A 19,068-nucleotide genomic window follows, 5' to 3' on the forward strand; every position below is an offset into this window, starting at 1 on the left:
TCCTTTCCTTTCCTTTCATCTGTCTATCCATCTGTCTGTCTATCCATCCATCTGTCCATCAATCATCTATCTATATCTATCATCTATCTCTATATCTATCTAACTATAACTATCTCTGTCTCTCTATTTCTGTGTCTATTTCTATGTCATCTCTATTTCCTATATCAATCTCCTGATGCATATTTCTACCTTTTTGTGTGTGTATATCTATATCTATCTATATCTATATCATCTATATCTATATCTATATCTATATCTATATCTATCTATATCTATATCTATATCTATATCTATATCTATATCTATCTATATCTATATCTATATCTATATCTATATCTATATCTATATATCTGTATCTATATCTATATCTCTATCTCTATATCTATATCTATCTCTATCTCTATCTCTATCTCTATCTCTATCTCTATCTCTATGTCTATTTCTACCTTTGTGTGTATATACATATGTATTTCTTTATGTATATATGTGTCTAATCTATCTGCCCACTTACCAGTCTATCTCCATTAAGCAAATTCTAGTTTAAAAGTGGAGCATGTGGGCACGGAAAGCTTGCCTTTAGGCAGGAGTGACTCTCCTGGAGGGGCAGAAGCCCTGAGGAGGTCCACCATGGGGCCCACCCCTGCTGGGTGAGGCAGGACCTCAGTGTCCTTCTGGGACACAGCCCCACCTTCAGCTCCTCTCCGTGGAGCTGGCCTGCCCCCGCTCAGAGGCTGGGGGGGCTGGGAGTGACCTGGCTGATGGAAGTGTCCCTGCCCGTGGCAGAGGCTGGGAACCAGCTGAGTTTTAGGGTCCCTCCCAACCCAAACCAGTGTGGGATGACTGTAATGAGCACAGTGTGATGCTGTAGAGGAGTGCCTGGAGACAGGGAGAGGATGTCTGAGGGCAGTGTGTGCTTTGGTGCCTGTGCCTGAATTCCCCTGGCAGAGCTGCAGGTGGCAATGCCTGCACAGGGCTCTGGGCTGGGGCCTTGGGTGACAGCAGCTGACTTTTCCCTTGAGGTCTTTTTTTTCCCCTTGGTTTTTATTTTTACAATGTCTGAATTTCTTTAAGGATGGATTAAACCTGGATGTCTGCTTTTATATCCTGCTTCTTGTGGGCAGGGGTTTCATTGTGGCATATTGCATTAGCAGGTGAAAATGTTGAAGTGCAGGATGAGTTTGCAGTAACTGGTTTTTTTCTGTGTCACCCTGGATTCCTTTCCAGGTTTTTGCTGGTTTAACTGGGGTACTTTCTGCCCCAGCAGGTGATTTGAGATGTGCTTCTCCTGTCACAGCAGGGCTGCAGAGAACACCCTGAGTGCTGCTGCCCCGAGGGATCTCCCCATGATAAATCACCCCTTGTGCATGCCTCATTCTTGTTTGCTCTGCAGAGCTCACCTCCGTGCCCTCTGCATGCAACAGGCTGCCTTGAGTAGCTGCTAATCAGACCTTGATTTTTCCAGCTGTAGATTTGTGTCTCACGGGATTTTTGGGCCACCTTTGAGATCTGGGAGACAGAGTTTGTGATCTCTGCCCACCCCCCGAGGGTGACTGGAGTCATGGTGGAAGCTGGAGAAACTTAATTTTAGACTCTAGCCCAAACTATATTTTTTAAGTGGTTCTAAGTATTATGTTGAGCTGACTAGAGCCTCCCCGTTAATAGAGTGCAATAGATTTTCTTACTACATTGGAAAGAATATGTAATTACTCCCCCTGAGTAGCCTGGGAGCACACACAGTTTGGGGCTTTTGGAAGCCTTAGAGTGGAAGCTTTACAGTGTCAGAAGCAAATGCTGTGTGTGAGAATGCCTTTTCCATTGGAGGGAAAAGATAATTTTTTTTTTTTGCTGCCTGCAAGTCCTGTTTTGTTGACAGAAGCTGGAGCATAAGTGCGCTGCGTTGTGGAACTGCTGAGTGCTGCCAGATGTGCTGTTTTGGGGTCACACCTGGCGGCGCCTCGGCTCCACTCGCGGTTGGTCAGTCAGTGGGCAGAGCATGGAGTGCTGCTGAGCAGCCTTGCAGCACCTGCAGCAGCCTCAGCTCCGCTGGGGCCGCTGGCCGTGCTGCCGGGGCAGGAAGGCAGCTCGCTGCGGGGCCGGGAGCTGCTCCGAGCCCGGGGCCGCCGCCCTGCCCGCCCCTTCCGCCGAGCAGCTCTCGCCTCCAGCCTGCTGATGACTTTCCTTTGGTTACTGGTTTTGTTACCGCGGTGGCCCGAGAGCAAGAGCCTTCTGTTTGGTTCGTGTCATGTTTTCCAGCAGCCGGGGAAGCGCTGACGTGGTGTGGTCAGCGTCTCCCGCGCGTTTGTCTTCTGCAGCCTCTGCCGGGAGGGAAGAGCCTCATTCCCACCGGGAATGGGTCGTGGCAAGCCCTGCAGGGAGGAGGCTGGCTTGGATGGCACAGGGCAAGTGCAGAACAGCCAGGGGACAGCTCATGCCCTGTGCTCTGTGCCCGCTGTGAGCCCGTCCCTGGCCTGCACAGAGCCACTCCTGCTGTTCTGCAGTGTCCCCTGCCAGAGCCACTCCTGCTGCCCTGCAGTGTCCCCTGCACAGAGCCACTCCTGCTGTCCTGCAGTGTCCCCTGCACAGAGCCACTCCTGCTGCCCTGCAGTGTCCCTGGCCTGCACAGAGCCACTCCTGCTGTCCTGCAGTGTCCCCTGCACAGAGCCACTCCTGCTGTCCTGCAGTGTCCCCTGCCAGAGCCACTCCTGCTGTCCTGCAGTGTCCCCTGCACAGAGCCACTCCTGCTGTCCTGCAGTGTCCCCTGCACAGAGCCAGTCCTGCTGCCCTGCAGTGTCCCCTGCCAGAGCCACTCCTGCTGTCCTGCAGTGTCCCCTGCCAGAGCCACCCCTGCTGCCCTGCAGTGTCCCCTGCACAGAGGCCACTCCCGCTGTCCTGCAGTGTCCCCTGCACAGAGCCACTCCTGCTGCCCTGCAGTGTCCCCTGCACAGAGCCACTCCTGCTGTCCTGCAGTGTCCCCTGCACAGAGCCACTCTGCTGCCCTGCAGTGTCCCCTGCACAGAGCCACTCCTGCTGTCCTGCAGTGTCCCCTGCACAGAGCCACTCCTGCTGCCCAGCAGTGTCCCCTGCACAGAGCCAGTCCTGCTGCCCTGCAGTGTCCCCTGCACAGAGCCACTCCCGCTGTCCTGCAGTGTCCCCTGCCAGAGCCACTCCTGCTGCCCTGCAGTGTCCCCTGCACAGAGCCACTCCTGCTGTCCTGCAGTGTCCCCTGCACAGAGCCAGTCCCGCTGTCCTGCAGTGTCCCCTGCCAGAGCCACTCCCGCTGTCCTGCAGTGTCCCCTGCAGTCTGGGTTGGCAGGGCTGGTTCAGGGAGGTGCCAGAGCTCCTGGGGTAGGCGAGCACCCCTCCGTGCTGTACTCCTTCCCTGTTTCAGGGAAATCTCAGCCCTGTGGAAACAGAAGGAAAAGTGTTTAGGAGATCCTGGCATGTCAGTTAACAAGCAGCAGTTCCAAGGAGGAATCCTGCTCATAAATCCTCTTACAAACCTCCTGGGTCACCCCTGGAGCAGCTTCTTGAAGCCATCAAAGGGAAAACCTGTGAACAAAATGCACCAGCTTTGTGTTCAGGAGGGTTGGAGTTGTGCTGGTGAACAGTCGTGTGGCATTGACTGCCAGAAGGAAGCAGTGGGTGCTGAGCCTGTTTGCTGCTGCCTTTCAGAGCCCACATCACCCTGGTCACTCCCAGACTCCAGGTTAAGGTGTGCTTGAGGCCCAGCTTCTCCCCGAAGGGAAGGAGTGACCTGGCATGGGGGGGAGGTTGTGATTCTTACATCTTCTGCAGCTCTGAGATCTCACGGTCTCTGAGTGTTGATGGGGTTTTTATCTGTCATATTTCTGGTTTGCTTTCATTTGAGGGGAAAGCAGTGGTTGATTTTTCTCTCTAAACTTATTTCAAATTTTGGGGACATGAAAGAATCATGTGTGTGTCTTTGTGCAAATGAACCCCTTAGCAGTGTCTTCCTAGAGCTTCTTGATACAGAGCTCCTTGGGTGGTGGTCAGAATGCTGGCCTGAGACCAGAACAGAAGGTGTGTGGGGGAAAGGCTCCATCACTCACAGACACATGGTCTGTCCTGTCTGTCCTGCCTGTCCTGTCTGTCCTGTCTGGTCTGTCTCCTGGCCAGGACAATCGTGGGAAAGCATCAAGTGGAGAAAGGGAGCCTCAGAGGTGACCTTATCACTCTCTACAGCTCCCTGAAGGGTGGCTGTGCTCAGGTGGGGTTGGTCTCTTTCTCCAGGCAGCACTGACAGAATGGGAGGTCACAGTCTCAAGCTGCACCAAGGAAAATATAGGCTGATATCAGGAAAACGTTGGGCGGTTGTTTTTCAGGAAAAAGTTTTTCACAGAAAGGGTGATAAAGTTCTGGAATGGCTGCCCGGGGAGGTGGTGCAGTCCCCATCCCTGGGGGTGTTTAACAAAGCCTGGATGTGGCACTGGGTGCCAGGGTTGAGTTGGGGTGATGGGGCTGGGTTGGACTCCATGGTCTCGAAGGTCTCTTCCAACCTGGTCATTCTGTGAATTCTGTGATTGTGTGAATTCTGTGATTGTGTGATTCTGTGTGGATCTATGATTCAGTGATCGTGTGATCCTGTGTGATTGTGTGATTGTGTGATCCTGAGTGATTGTGTGATCCTGCGTGATTGTGTGATCCTGTGATGTGTGATCCTGTGATTGTGTGATCCTGTGATGTGTGATCCTGTGATTGTGTGATCCTGTGTGAATCTGTGATCCTGTGATTGTGTGATCCTGTGATCTTGTGATCCTGTGATCTGTGATCCCGTGTGATTGTGTGATCCTGTGTGAATCTGTGATCCTGTGATCGTGTGATCCTGTGTGATCGTGTGATCCTGTGTGATCGTGTGATCCTGTGTGATTGTGTGATCCTGTGATTGTGTGATCCTGTGATCTTGTGATCCTGTGATCTGTGATCCCGTGTGATTGTGTGATCCTGTGTGAATCTGTGATCCTGTGATCGTGTGATCCTGTGTGACGTGTGATCCTGTGTGATCGTGTGATCCTGTGTGATTGTGTGATCCTGTGTGAATCTGTGATCCTGTGATTGTGTGATCCTATGATCTGTGATCCCGTGTGATTGTGTGATCCTGTGTGAATCTGTGATCCTGTGATCGTGTGATCCTGTGTGATCGTGTGATCCTGTGTGATCGTGTGATCCTGTGTGATTGTGTGATCCCGTGTGAATCTGTGATCCTGTGATTGTGTGATCCTGTGATCTGTGATCCCGGTGTGATTGTGTGATCCTGTGTGAATCTGTGATCCTGTGATTGTGTGATCCTGTGATTGTGTGCTCCTGCGTGATTGTGTGATCCTGTGTGATTGTGTGATCCTGTGTGATCGTGTGATCCTGAGTGAATCTGCGACCCTGTGTGAATCTGTGACTGTGTGACCGCTGCGGTGTCCCCGCCCGGCGGGTCGCTGCGGCCGCGGTGTCACGCTCCGTGTCTGTCTGTCTGTCTGTCCCGGCAGCGGCGGCGGCGGGGCCGGCGGCTGGCGCGGGGCGGCTGCGGGGCGGCGCTGGCGGCGGCGGTGGCGGTGCCGCTCGGGGCGCTGGCGCTGCTGGCCGCGCTGCTCGCCCGCTCCGCCCGCGGCTGCCGCCGCCCGCGCCGCCCGCCCAGCGTGGAGGAGCCGCCGTGCGAGGGCAGCCTGGCGGGCGCCGGGAAGACGCTGAAGGATCTCATCTTCGACATGACCACCTCCGGCTCGGGCTCCGGTAGGTGCGGGGCCCTGCCGCCCCGCGGCCTTGTGCCGCTCGCCGTGCCCCTGGGCTTCGGGGGCTCCTCCTCCGCCCAGCCACCGCAATTCGGTTCTGTGCTGCAATGGAGCAGGGAAAAGGGAGCTCAGAAATCAGAACCACGCGTGAAACCCGGCGCTGCCGGCTGATGCAGCGTGGCAGATGATGAAAGGGGCTGAGCTCACCTGAGTGGCTCGGGATGCTGCTCCGAATTTTTTTCCTGTTTCATAGCAGAATAATGTTCCTCCAAATTCTACTTCTGAGCAGAACATTCATCTTTTTAACATTTTCCCCATTTCTGCTGTGATGCCTCCATTGCTACTGAGAACTTGTTAAACCAAAGAAACCTAAAAATGAGGTGGGAATTCACAAATTCCAGCTCATTTGACCAGTGACACGCCTGGGGCGTATTGCCCAACTTTCCCTAACCAGAGCTTTTATTGAAAAGTATGAAAACTATGCTTGCTTTTATTTGTAACTGAAAAACGCACAAATGGTGCCTAATTTAATTTATTTCCATGAGCTGCATACCTCTGAGGATTAAGTTGTTGTTCTTCTCTAATGCCTTTTCACAGCTCTAATGAGCAGACTTTGGCGTTATTTATGCTGAAGTTTTTAACCGTTCCCAGCCATTCCTGAGCCTGGACACAGGGCTGGGCTTGAGCAGAGCCAGAGCACCGGGTGGTTTGTTCTGATTTCAGCCAAAATCAAGGTTGTAGTTATTAAAAAAAAAAAAAAAAAAAAAAAAAAAAAAAAAAAAAAAAAAAAAAAAAACCAAACAAAACAAAATAAAAAACCCCTTGTTTTAAGTCCCCAACAAATACAGAATCAAATCAAGCAGGGTTGGTGGCTGGCAAAGCCCAGTATAGCTGCTATAATGATTTATTTTTATTTTCAAAAATTTCAGACAGAGTAGAGCAACTTAAAAATTTCAGACAGAGTAGAGCAACTTATCTACTGCAGGACAGCTGCAGTCTGTATCAAACCAAATGGAGTAATTTGGGCCAAATTTTAAGGTTTTTGCTGGGGTTTTAAAAAGTTTTTTTCTACGTACAGACACTGGGCAGTAACAGCAAAAGTCTGATTTGAGGAGGTACTGGTTGGGAGAGGATTCTCCCTTGGCAGCCTTGGGAAGCAAAGCCGTGAGTGCAGCAGTGCTGGGGTCTGAAGGTCCCAGCTGAGCCATCTCACAGCACCCGCCTCTCCCTTTCTCCAGGCCTGCCTCTGCTGGTGCAGAGAACCATTGCCAGGACGATCGTGCTGCAGGAGATTGTGGGCAAAGGCCGGTTTGGCGAAGTGTGGCACGGGAAGTGGTGCGGGGAGGACGTGGCTGTGAAAATCTTCTCCTCCAGAGACGAGCGGTCGTGGTTCCGGGAGGCAGAGATTTACCAGACTGTGATGCTGAGGCACGAGAACATCCTGGGCTTCATCGCTGCTGACAACAAGGGTGAGCAGCGCCGGGGCTGCCCGCACAAACAGCTCTGACTCTGTGTGCTGGCCCGGGCAGGGCTGCCCAATGCTTGGGCTCAGGCTCCTGGGCTGCTCCCCTGCCCCCGTGATGGCACCCACTGAATCCTGAGGGTCTGTCCCAGCACAGCTCTCGCTGCCTGGCTCCATCTGAAACGCAGCCCTGGGCTCCTTCCCCGGCCACAGCTGGCACACCTCCTCCCTGGCACTCCCCAAAAGGGGGAAGGCTTTCCCTAGCTAACACTTTTAATTCCCCTGCTTCCTCTGGCTAGATAATGGGACGTGGACTCAGCTGTGGCTTGTCTCCGAGTACCACGAGCAGGGCTCGCTGTTTGACTACCTGAACAGGGGGCACGGTGACCGTGGAGGGCATGGTCAGGCTGGCACTGTCCGTGGCCAGCGGCCTGGCACACCTCCACATGGAGATCGTTGGCACGCAAGGCAAGTGCTGCCCTCCCACTTTCCTTCAAGTGTTTTAAGGAGCTTCAGTGTTCTCAAAACCGTTCATGGGCGAGGTGGGGTCGTGAAGTGCTTTCCAAGGTGCTGACACCAGGGGGAACAGTGTGAGCGAGAGAGCTGCAGCGCAGACAGGGAAGAGGGATGTTCCCTTCCCACTTCCACTGTCTGCACCTGTCCATGCCTCTAAAGAGAGGCCTACAGAAGCAGCTCTGCTGAAGGGGAGTGAGCACTAATGAAGGAAAATTTAGGAGAAATTTCTTCATGGGAAGGTTTGTCCAGCCCTGGCACAGATTGCCCTGGGCAGGGGTGGGCTAAAAGCTGTGTGGATGTGGCACCTGGGGAAATGGGTTAGTGGTGGCCTTGTCAGTGCTGAGGAATGGTGGGACTCAGAGGTCTTAGAGGGTTTTTTTGACCCAATCCATTCAGTGATTCTGTAATTTTTTAAACCAATTTGGACAGTGAACTTGCAGTTTCTCTTTTTGTGTTTTATTTCTGAAAAACAGATACTCAAAAAAAAAAAAAATGCCCCTAAAGTTTTCCTTTGAAGTTGAGAACATTTAGCAGAGCTTTGCTTGGTTCAAAATAGGCTTCAATATTTCTATAGGGTACAGCAACAAAAGTGAATAAAACTGTTTTTACATCCTCGCTCCTTACATCAAAATCCACACTGTTACCAAAACTGGAGGTGGTTTCTCTTGCTGAGAGCAGGGAAGCCAGCGATCGCTCACCGGGATCTGAAATCCAAGAACATCCTGGTGAAGAGGAATGAGACCTGTGCCATCGCCGACCTGGGCCTGGCGGTGAAGCACGACTCGGTGCTGAACACCATCGACATCCCCCAGAACCCCCGCGTGGGCACCAGGAGGTGGGTCAGGCACTGCAGCCCCTGAACCCCCGTGGGCACCAGGAGGTGGGTCAGGAAATGCAGCCCCTGAAGCCCCATGGGCACCAGGAGGTGGGTCAGGCACTGCAGCCCCTGAACCCCCGTGGGCACCAGGAGGTGGGTCAGGCACTGCAGCCCCTGAACCCCCGTGGGCACCAGGAGGTGGGTCAGGAAATGCAACCCCTGAACCCCTGTGGGCACCAGGAGGTGGGTCAGGCACTGCAGCCCCTGGGGATGGGTCAGGCACTGCAGCCCCTGGGGATGCCCCTTTGCAGCCCTGCCCCCATCAGCCACGTCCCCTCTGCCCTGGCACCGGGCAGGGATGGCCACAGCCCCGTGGGGAGGGTGGGTGGCTGGCTGGGGTGGGGAGGAGGTTGCAGACCCTGCTGTGGGATGGAGCTCTCTGCCCCACGTGGGGCATGGTGTGCCAGTCACCCTGGTCACCCTGGTCACCCTGCCCAGCAGGGCACAGCTGCCAGCACCGTGAGGGGTCACGGGGCTCCCACGGGCACGTGGCAGCACAGCTGTGGCCTTTGGTAGGAGCTGCCCCAGCAAAGTGACCCTGTGTGCCCCTAAGGTACATGGCCCCCGAGATCCTGGACGATGCGATGAACACGAACATCTTTGAGTCCTTCAAGCGTGCAGACATCTACTCCCTGGGGCTGGTGTACTGGGAGATAGCCCGGAGGTGCTCCGTTGGAGGTGAGGCTTTGGCTTTTCATCCACTCCCGGATGGGTTTGGGTTGGAAGGGACAGTAAAGCCCTCCTCGTTCCACCCCCTGCCGTGGGCATCTACACAATAACACATCTTCCCAGGAATCACAGAGGAATACCAGTTGCCTTACTATGACCTTGTGCCTTCTGATCCTTCGATAGAAGATATGAGAAGGGTTGTCTGTGAACAGAAGCTCAGACCAAGTATTCCAAACCAGTGGCAAAGCTGTGAGGTAAAATCAATTTTCTAGTTTATTCTAGGTTTATTTTGTAGGGGTTTTTTTCCTAGTTTTATTTTGTTATTTATATTTTCAAGTTTAAATCAAGACAGAACTTTTCAGTGAGAGATAGGACACTCAGTGCCCAGCTTCTCCTGAGTTTAGAAGCTTCAGATGTCTAGCTGTCCTTCAGATCAATACAGAAAAAACTCTGCACAAAGCGCTCGATGCTGTCCAAGGCAGGTCTTAATTGATGCTGCTGCTGTTGTGTCACTGTTTCAGAGCACTGCACTTTATCTCCCTGTATTAAAACTGGAAAGCAGGGAGTGGTGGCTGTATCTCTGGCTGTTGTCTGCCACCCTGCAGACCCTGTCTGTACCCGGTCCCGTTCCTATCCCCCAGCCCCTGTCAGTACCCAGTCCTGTCTCTGTCCCCAGCCCCTGTCTGTACCCATTCCCGTTTCCATCCCCAGCCCGCTCTATGCCCTCTCTGTGCCCCCGTCTGATCAGTGCCCGCTCCACCCCCGTTCCCAGCCTGGTTAGTGCCCGCTCCATCCCCGCTCAGTGCCCTCTCCATCCCCGTCCCCAGCCCTCTCCATCCCCGTTCCCAGCCCGCTCAGTGCCCTCTCCATCCCCGTTCCCAGCCCTCTCCCTCCCCATTCCCAGCCCGCTCAGTGCCCTCTCCCTCCCCGTCCCCAGCCCGCTCAGTGCCCTCTCCATCCCCATTCCCAGCCCGCTCAGTGCCCGCTCCATCCCCGTCCCCAGCCCGCTCAGTGCCCTTTCCCAGCCCTCTCCACCCCCGTTCCCAGCCCGCTCAGTGCCCTCTCCCTCCCCGTTCCCAGCCCTCTCCACCCCCGTTCCCAGCCCGCTCAGTGCCCTCTCCCTCCCCGTTCCCAGCCCTCTCCACCCCCGTTCCCAGCCCGCTCAGTGCCCTCTCCCTCCCCGTTCCCAGCCCTCTCCATCCCCGTTCCCAGCCCGCTCAGTGCCCGCTCCATCCCGGTCCCCAGCCCGCTCAGTGCCCGCTCCCTCCCGTTCCCAGCCCTCTCCATCCCGGTTCCCAGCCCGCTCAGTGCCCTCTCCCTCCCCGTCCCCAGCCCGCTCAGTGCCCGCTCCCTCCCCGTTCCCAGCCCGCTCAGTGCCCTCTCTCTCCCCGTTCCCAGCCCTCTCCATCCCCGTTCCCAGCCCCCTCAGTGCCCTCTCCATCCCGGTTCCCAGCCCGCTCAGTGCCCTCTCCCTCCCCGTTCCCAGCCCTCTCCATCCCGTCCCCAGCCCGCTCAGTGCCCGCTCCCTCCCCGTTCCCAGCCCTCTCCCTCCCCGTTCCCAGCCCTCTCCATCCCCGTTCCCAGCCCGCTCAGTGCCCTCTCCATCCCCGTTCCCAGCCCTCTCCATCCCGGTTCCCAGCCCGCTCAGTGCCCTCTCCATCCCCGTTCCCAGCCCTCTCCATCCCGGTTCCCAGCCCGCTCAGTGCCCTCTCCCTCCCCGTTCCCAGCCCTCTCCATCCCGGTTCCCAGCCCGCTCAGTGCCCTCTCTCTCCCCGTTCCCAGCCCGCTCAGTGCCCTCTCCCTCCCCGTTCCCAGCCCTCTCCATCCCGGTTCCCAGCCCGCTCAGTGCCCGCTCCCTCCCCGTTCCCAGCCCTCTCCATCCCGGTTCCCAGCCCCCTCAGTGCCCTCTCCATCCCGTTCCCAGCCCGCTCAGTGCCCTCTCCATCCCGGTTCCCAGCCCGCTCAGTGCCCTCTCCCTCCCGTTCCCGCAGGCGCTGCGGGTGCTGGGCCGGCTGATGCGGGAGTGCTGGCGAGCCAGCGGCGCCGCGCGTCTCACGGCGCTGCGCGTCAAGAAAACCATCTCGCAGCTCTGCGTGCCCGAGGACTGCAAAGCCTGACAGCTCCCGCGGGGCGCTCCGCTCTCGTCTCTGCACGTGTGACAGTGTTTTTGTTTCTGCCTACCTCAGAGGGCGCGGCTCAACGCTGCCGTGCCCGAGGCAGAGCACCGAGCTCCGGCGCTGCGCCCGGCCGTGGCACCGGGCTCGGGACTCGTAGCTCGGGTTTGGTACAGCAAGTCGGTGACTTGCTTTGGCTTTTTTTCGGTAAATCAGACACTGGTGAATCGCAGGAAGGAGCTTAAAGCATCATGACAGTGTAAAAATACCTTTTGCTGTTGTGCTTTTCATCCTTGTCAGACCCCAAGCGTCCTGGAAGTGTCTGGTGTTGGTTAAAGCCTGTTTGTGAGACAAACCTCACATTCTGTCCTCAAACCAAGTAAAAGACCAAATTAACCCAGCTTTTTACCTGTTGTTTTTTTTTTTTTTTTTTTTTTAATATATATTTTACTTCAGGGATCTGAAAAATGGTTGTCAGTAAATGCATTTTGAATTACTATATTTATAATTAGCCAAGCAATTAGAAAAGATGGAAATTCCACTAAGTGTGTACACTGTGAGCAAAACCATTGAATCAGTTCCCTATGAACATTTATTTTTATTGTCTCAATTTCACATACAATATCGTGGTTAAAAATTGAGTTGTTTTACTCTGTTTTGTTCATTGAACAGATCAATCAAGGGATAACTTTTCCTTTTGACAGTTGTTAGGAAAAATAGTAGAGGCAACACTTTTCTGTTATCTGTGAAGGGATGGAACAGGAGAAATTCTGCCTAAACTGAGAAAATATTCAATTTTTAGCAACATTTTCTCAATGACTGGCAGTATTTTTTTAGTGCCTTTTGATGTATTAGGGGGGAGCATTAGCAAAAGCCAGTGCAGCCTGTTCAGAGGTTTCTTACAGAATTCTGTAACAGCACCAGGCTGGTGATGAATATTAACATTTCTGACCAGGTCTCCATAATATCACAAGCCAGCAACGTGAGTTGTGTTAAAATTCAGCAAAGTCCTGGCCTTTTGTGAATTTCAGCCCACTCCCTGGCCTGTGTATTTGAATATAGTGTTGGAGGATTTTTAAGAGGCAAAATTATACATTTCATATATGGTTCTTTAAATGTTGGTAAATCCATCTGGCCCGTGGGAATTAATCCCAAAGACGTTTCCAGAATAGCAAAGCTTTGCAGGGCTCTGAGTGCTGCAGCCCAGCCCTGCAGCCTGCTTCCCTCCACTGCATCCCAGCCCTGCAGCCTGCTTCCCTCCACTGCAGCCCAGTGCTCAGCCTGCTTCCCTCCACTGCAGCCCAGCCCTGCAGCCTGCTTCCCTCTGCTGCAGCCCAGCCCTGCAGCCTGCTTCCCTCCACTGCAGCCCAGCCCTGCAGCCTGCTTCCCTCTGCTGCAGCCCAGCCCTGCAGCCTGCTTCCCTCTGCTGCAGCCCAGCCCTGCAGCCTGCTTCCCTCCGCTGCAGCCCAGCCCTGCAGCCTGCTTCCCTCCACTGCAGCCCAGTGCTCAGCCTGCTTCCCTCTGCTGCACCCCAGCCCTGCAGCCTGCTTCCCTCCACTGCAGCCCAGCCCTGCAGCCTGCTTCCCTCTGCTGCAGCCTAGCCCTGCAGCCTGCTTCCCTCTGCTGCAGCCCAGCCCTGCAGCCTGCTTCCCTCCGCTGCAGCCCAGCCCTGCAGCCTGCTTCCCTCCGCTGCAGCCCAGCCCTGCAGCCTGCTTCCCCCAGCTGCTGCCAGCGCTGCTGCAGGGCGGCTTCTCACACCTAACCAAGGCTGTCTCAGGGATCCACGGCAGGCTGGACGGGGCTTGGAGCAGCCTGGTCCGGTGGAAGGTGTCCCTGGCCGGGGCAGGGAGGGAAAATGAGGCAAGCTTTAAGGTCTCTGCTGACCCAAACCATTCTGGGGTTCCATGATTCAATTCTTGTGTGCTTCAACTGCATGAACTCCCCGTGGAGCTCAGAGATGAGACTTTTTAGGCTGTTTGAGGGGTAATCTGCATGGTCCAAAGCCTGGTGCTGACTTGACTATTAAAAAAAATTGCAAAGCTAAGATCCAGCATACTTATCTTAAAAAATAAGAATTGAAGCTTTATTATTTTTTTTTTTTAAGTGGGAAAACAGTTTCAGTTTTCAGTTTCCCCCTGGAAATAGTGTTGACCAGCCCAGTAATTTGAACAAAACCCTTTTGGTGCCTGGCTGGGAAGTGTGGGTGGAGGATGCTCAGGCTCAGCTACTCCTCACACAGGTCACAGCTCCAGCCCCAGAAGTGCTTTAACCTTTTCCCTGGACATAGCTCTTGGCATCAGACATTATGGTCTGTTTGCCCTGGCTTTTCACCCAACTCCGTATTTCTGCTCTGGTTTTCTTTTCTCTTTTGTTGTTGAGAGGTGAATGTACATTTTGATGAATTGGAGTTGAGCGTAGCTGAGCCAAGGGGCTGATGTTTTATTGAGCTCTGCAACGTTTGTAAACTCTACAGTCCTTTAGAAAAACTCCAAAGAACCCCTGTTTTAGTGGCCTTTCCCCTCCATGTGGGTTTGTCTTGGTCTAATTTAAGCACAGAGGTTATGCCAAGACCCTTCTGTGCAGTTTGGGGAGGCTTAGGTTTCCTCAGAGGTCACAATGTTCCTGATAATCTTCACTTAAAGCAAAAGTTCTTAAGCTCATGAAAATTTTTAAAGTCAAGGATGCTCAAAACCTCTTACCACATTCAGATTCTCCTAATTGATGCTTCTGACTGGGGGGGAATAACCAATATTTTATAATTTGCTTCTAATAACAATCTAAAGTTTAATGTAGGGATTATGCACTGAAAGGGAAAGTTAATTAATGTTTCCTGTAGCACCTAATTATTTTTTGTGTTACTTGAACTGCCGTCCCCACACACTCCTTTAGAAGCTCAGGCTGTAATCTCCTCTGCACTTCCCTACTTTCATAATTTGCACTTAATCGAGCTCATTCCCTCACATGACACTTTTATAAGGAGTCCGACAATATTTTAGTGATTGCTGTGTCTCTTTGCTTGGTACTAGATTCAGGAATTACGAATTAATGAGTTTAGAAGTATGCCCAGTCCCTCCAATGGCTCTGGGCTTTGAGCAGGGCACGTTCTTCTCAGTCCCCAGAGCTCCTGTGCCAGGGTGGGCTCCAGGCTGCCCCTGGCCCATGGGGAGGAGGAGTCTGGGCTTTGCCTGGGGGCAGAATGACAGGGCAGGGACAGGGTGGCACTGGGGGCTGCAGGGGGGCACAGCCTGGCCACCTCCTCCGGGTGCACAGGGGGACAGGCACAGCCTTCGAGTGTTGGGGAAGGGTACGGCTCAAACCCCCCTGCTATGGGTCAGTGGGGTCTGTGAGGGTGTCCCGGGGTGTCCTGGGGGGTCCTTGGGGGTCCTTGGGGAGCCCTGGGCCAGCACCTGGGTGTCCCCAGCAGCACTGCCTGTCTGTCCCCTCCTCTGTCCTTGTCTGTGTGTCTGTGATTGCAGGGACCATCCCCACAGGCTGTGGGACCCCAACCCCCAAAGCTTTTAGGGAAAGATGTCCATGTTCTGCTCTGATGGGCAGAGCAATATTTATGAATGTACAGGGAGTAAACATTGAGGTACAATATATTTCTACAGAATATAAGAAATGTGCAATAAATTGTAACTTACACTGAATGTATTTTTGGCATAAATGGACCAGATGTGTTTTGAATGTAGCTACGACATTGTGTCTAAGCCTGCTGTGATTCTCAGTCCCCAAGAAAAACGTGTCGTGTTTTGTCAATTTACAAACCACTTCCTCAGTTGCCTGTTTTTAAAAGAAGCATGAGTATTTTATCTGGAACACTGCAATATTTCTGAACTAAGTATAGCAGTGCAATGCTAACTTCAACCCTCGTGTTGTGAAATATCTGATCTGTGTACACTGCAGAGTTATTTTTAAAACGATTGCTAAAGTTATCGCTTGATATTGCAGCTGCCTGGATGTAAATAATGCTTTAGCTGTTGTATTTTGTATGTGGATTTGGGGAAGACGTGGCAATTTTAATAAATTCAGCATACTCTGCCCTTGTGCTCCCGTGGCCTGAAACTGTTCTGATGTTCATCGAGTGAGGGGAAAAGGGCTGAGCCTGCAGAGCCCTTCCCTCGTGGCTCTCGCAGCCACAGCAGTGTGAGCTCCCCCTGAGCTCCCTCTCACACAGCACGCCTGACCCTGCTCTTCCAGCCTGTGAGATTCTCAGTGGTGCAAATCTGAGGGGGACCAGCTCACCCTGGGCACTCAGTTCTGGAGTGTGCGTGCTTGCAAATTCCCCTGACACAGCCATAATCCGGGAATTCAAGTCAGACTTTATTTTAACCTAATGCATGTCAAAACGAAATCTGCCGTGCTGTGACCCAGGAAACTTCGGTGGCTTTTGAAGGATACTGTGGGTTGGTTTATTTTTCCCCTACCAAGACCTTTGTATTGTAGCACTTACTCGTGGGCTCTCTGGTCCCTGCCCGTCTCCAGGACGGTGTCACTGTCACGGCGGTGGCTGTGGCCGGGCACTGGGGTCCCGAGGGACCAGCAGCGGCTCACCGGCGAGCATCGGCTGGGCCGGTGGGCACGGCTCGGGAGAGCTGCGTGCTCCCCTCCAGCGCCGGGGGCGTTTCTGCCTCCCGGGATTCATTCTTTTCCAGCACGCTTGGATAGGGGGAAGGTGCTTCTGCCCTGGATGTCGTGCCCCGGCTGCGCATCCCGGCCCGGCGGGGCTGGCACCCGGGGGACCCCGCTCGGTGGAGGGGTCGGCTGGGAAAGAGAAAAGGCTGATTCCCCAAGTGCTTGTGGTTTAGTCAATCAACTCCCCAGCAGCCCCTGGTGCCCTCTTGGCAGCTGAGGAGGGGAGCAGCTCCTGAGCCCCGGGGGCTTGTGTCCCACCGAGGATGGCTCCTTCCTTCGTCCGGGTAAGGCGCTGCGGGCAGACACCCTGCAGGCGCTGCAGCCTCGGAGGGATGAGTTCCACCCCTGGAAGCGTTCAAGGCCGGGCTGCACCGGGCAGGAGCAGCCAGCTCTGGAGGAAGGCGCCCCGCGGCTCCAGCCCCGGCACTGAACCAGCGCCGTGCCCGGGAGGAGGCTGGGGCAGGGCATCCGTGTGACCTCCCGGGGCACCTGTGAGCCACCTGTGAGCCCCGCCGGGCTGCTCTGCCCCTGAACCGGCCCCGGGCACCTCCGAGCCCTGCCGGGGCTGCTCTGCCCCTGAACCGGCCCCGGGCACCTCCGAGCCCCGCCGGGGAGGAGCAGGCGGGCCGGGAGGGATGGGTGCCGGGGGTGTGGGGGTGTCTGCTGTGGTGCGGGGGGCGTGTGGGGGCTGGGGGATGCGTGTGGGGGCTGAGGGATGCGTGTGGGGGCTGAGGGATGCGTGTGGGGGCTGAGGGATGCCTGCCGGGGCTGGGGGATGCCTGCCAGGGATGTGGGGGCTGTCTGCCGGGGCTGAGGGTGCGTGTCGGAGGTGGGGGATGCCTGCCGGGGCTGAGGGGTGGGTGTCGGAGGTGGGGGATGCCTGCCGGGGCTGAGGGTGCGTGTCGGAGGTGGGCGATGCCTGCCGGGGCTGAGGGGTGCTTGTGGGAGGTGGGGGATGCCTGCCGGGGCTGAGGGTGCGTGGCTGTGCGGGGCGCAGAGCCGCTCAGGGTACCGGGGCTGCTGGGGCCGCTCGCACCAAGGGCCTGCCCCGGGCTCGATGAGAGGTGTCGCTTGTTTCTGCCCTCAGCTTGTTTGCAGATGAGTCACTGGGTTTCAGGAACGTCAGAAAGGGCTGCCGGAGGAAGCGAAACGCGCTTTGTTTTCAAGCACTCAGCGGGGCGGCCCTGAGCAGGAAAAGGGGAAGAGGCTTTGAGTCACCCGCTCCCCGCGCTGGTCACCGTGCCCTGGCAAGCGAGCAGATGGCACCCAGGGGTGCAGATATTTTTCTCAGGAAAAGAGAGAGAGCTTTCTCCCCAGCCTGCTGTGCTTTTTGAACATCTTTTTTCTTCCCCTTAGCCCGGAGGGGTTCTCCCAAGGAACTCTGAGGTGAAGGACAGACATCTGAACCCGTTGTTGTGGTGCTGCTGTGTGCAGCACTTCCCTGTCGCTGTTTGTCCCCAGGAGAGGCTCAGGGACCACAGGCACTCGCCACAGACCAGCCACCAGCCCTCCTCCAGGTGGGAGGACCAGATGTTTCCTGACAGGCTGTTTCTCTGCCGTGAGATGCTGGGTTTTTGAGGGATGAACCTTCAGAATGGGTTTGTACTGACACTTCAGCCATCCAGGGCAATGGGGAGATCCCCTGGAGTGCGGGAAGCTCCATCCCCACATTTCCCTGGCACTAAGAGCTCATCTGCACCAGCAAGTGTAGCCTCCCCCTCCATGGACACCCATCCCTGTCCCTCCTCCATGGTCACCCATCCCTGTCCCCCCTCCAAGGACACCCATCCCTGTCCCCCCTCCATGGACACCCATCCCTGCAGCTCCTCCATGGACACCCATCCTGCAGCTCCTCCATGGACACCCATCCCTGCAGCTCCTCCATGGACACCCATCCCTGTCCCTCCTCCATGGACACCCATCCCTGTCCCCCCTCCAAGCACACCCATCCCTGTCCCCCCTCCATGGACACCCATCCCTGTCCCCCCTCCATGGACACCCATCCCTGCAGCTCCTCCATGGACACCCATCCTGCAGCTCCTCCATGGACACCCATCCCTGTCCCTCCTCCATGGACACCCATCTCTGTCCCCCCTCCAAGGACACCCATCCCTGCAGCTCCTCCATGGACACCCATCCTGTCCCTCCTCCAAGGACACCCATCCTGCAGCTCCTCTGCTGCAGCTGGCAGAGGCAGGGCCCTTACAGAAGGTGTGCAGAGCAGCTCTGCCTTGATCTGTCGTGACAGCACGTGCCAGCCTGCACTGAGCTTCCACACAGCTGGCAGGCAGGCCCAACACCCTCACCCCACAGCTGGCAGGCAGGGCCCAGCACCCTCACCCCACAGCTGGCAGGCAGGGCCCAGCACCCTCACCCCACAGCTGGCAGGCAGGGCCCAGCACCCTCACCCCACAGCTGGCAGGCAGGGCCCAGCACCCTCACCCACAGCTGGCAGGCAGGGCCCAGCACCCTCACCCCACAGCTGGCAGGCAGGGCCCAGCACCCTCACCCACAGCTGGCAGGCAGGGCCCAGCACCCTCACCCCACAGCTGGCAGGCAGGGCCCAGCACCCTCACCCACAGCTGGCAGGCAGGGCCCAGCACCCTCACCCCACAGCTGGCAGGCAGGGCCCAGCACCCTCACCCCACAGCTGGCAGGCAGAGCCCAGCACCCTCACCCCACAGCTGGCAGGCAGAGCCCAGCACCCTCACCCACAGCTGGCAGGCAGAGCCCAGCACCCTCACCCCACAGCTGGCAGGCAGGGCCCAGCACCCTCACCCCACAGTTCTGGCTGCCCCCTCTCCTGCCTGTGCCCTGCCAGCCTTTCCTCCTGGAGCTGGCAGTCCCTGCTGTGTGTGGCAATACTTTACTTTTATGTAAAGGTACATAAAAGGTCTGTACTCAGGAAAATGACAGTAACCTGTGTGTTTTTATTACTTTGTTTTGATAGCAGGGCCCCTGCTTTTCCCCGTGCAGGCTCACATCCCAGCCAGGGTTACTCGTGTCCAAGCCTGGCTGCTCTGTGTGGTTGCTGTCCCTGGTGTTTGCCTCAAC

General features: G+C 55.6%; 1 protein-coding gene across 1 annotated transcript in view; it reads left to right on the forward strand.

The window, feature by feature from the left end:
• The window catches only part of ACVR1C (activin A receptor type 1C), a 27,643-nt gene extending 12,222 nt beyond the window's left edge, over window positions 1–15,421 (forward strand). Inside the window, 9 exon segments of the mRNA XM_059852429.1 lie at window positions 683–710; window positions 5,540–5,742; window positions 6,980–7,210; window positions 7,503–7,579; window positions 7,581–7,671; window positions 8,398–8,554; window positions 9,150–9,274; window positions 9,389–9,519; window positions 11,257–15,421. Coding sequence (XP_059708412.1) covers window positions 683–710; window positions 5,540–5,742; window positions 6,980–7,210; window positions 7,503–7,579; window positions 7,581–7,671; window positions 8,398–8,554; window positions 9,150–9,274; window positions 9,389–9,519; window positions 11,257–11,382 — 1,169 coding nt within the window. The 3' untranslated portion in view covers window positions 11,383–15,421.
• Window positions 15,422–19,068: the final 3,647 nt, after the last annotated feature.

This window comes from Haemorhous mexicanus, chromosome 8, assembly GCF_027477595.1.
Source record: "Haemorhous mexicanus isolate bHaeMex1 chromosome 8, bHaeMex1.pri, whole genome shotgun sequence".
NCBI classification, from domain to species: Eukaryota; Metazoa; Chordata; class Aves; order Passeriformes; family Fringillidae; genus Haemorhous; species Haemorhous mexicanus.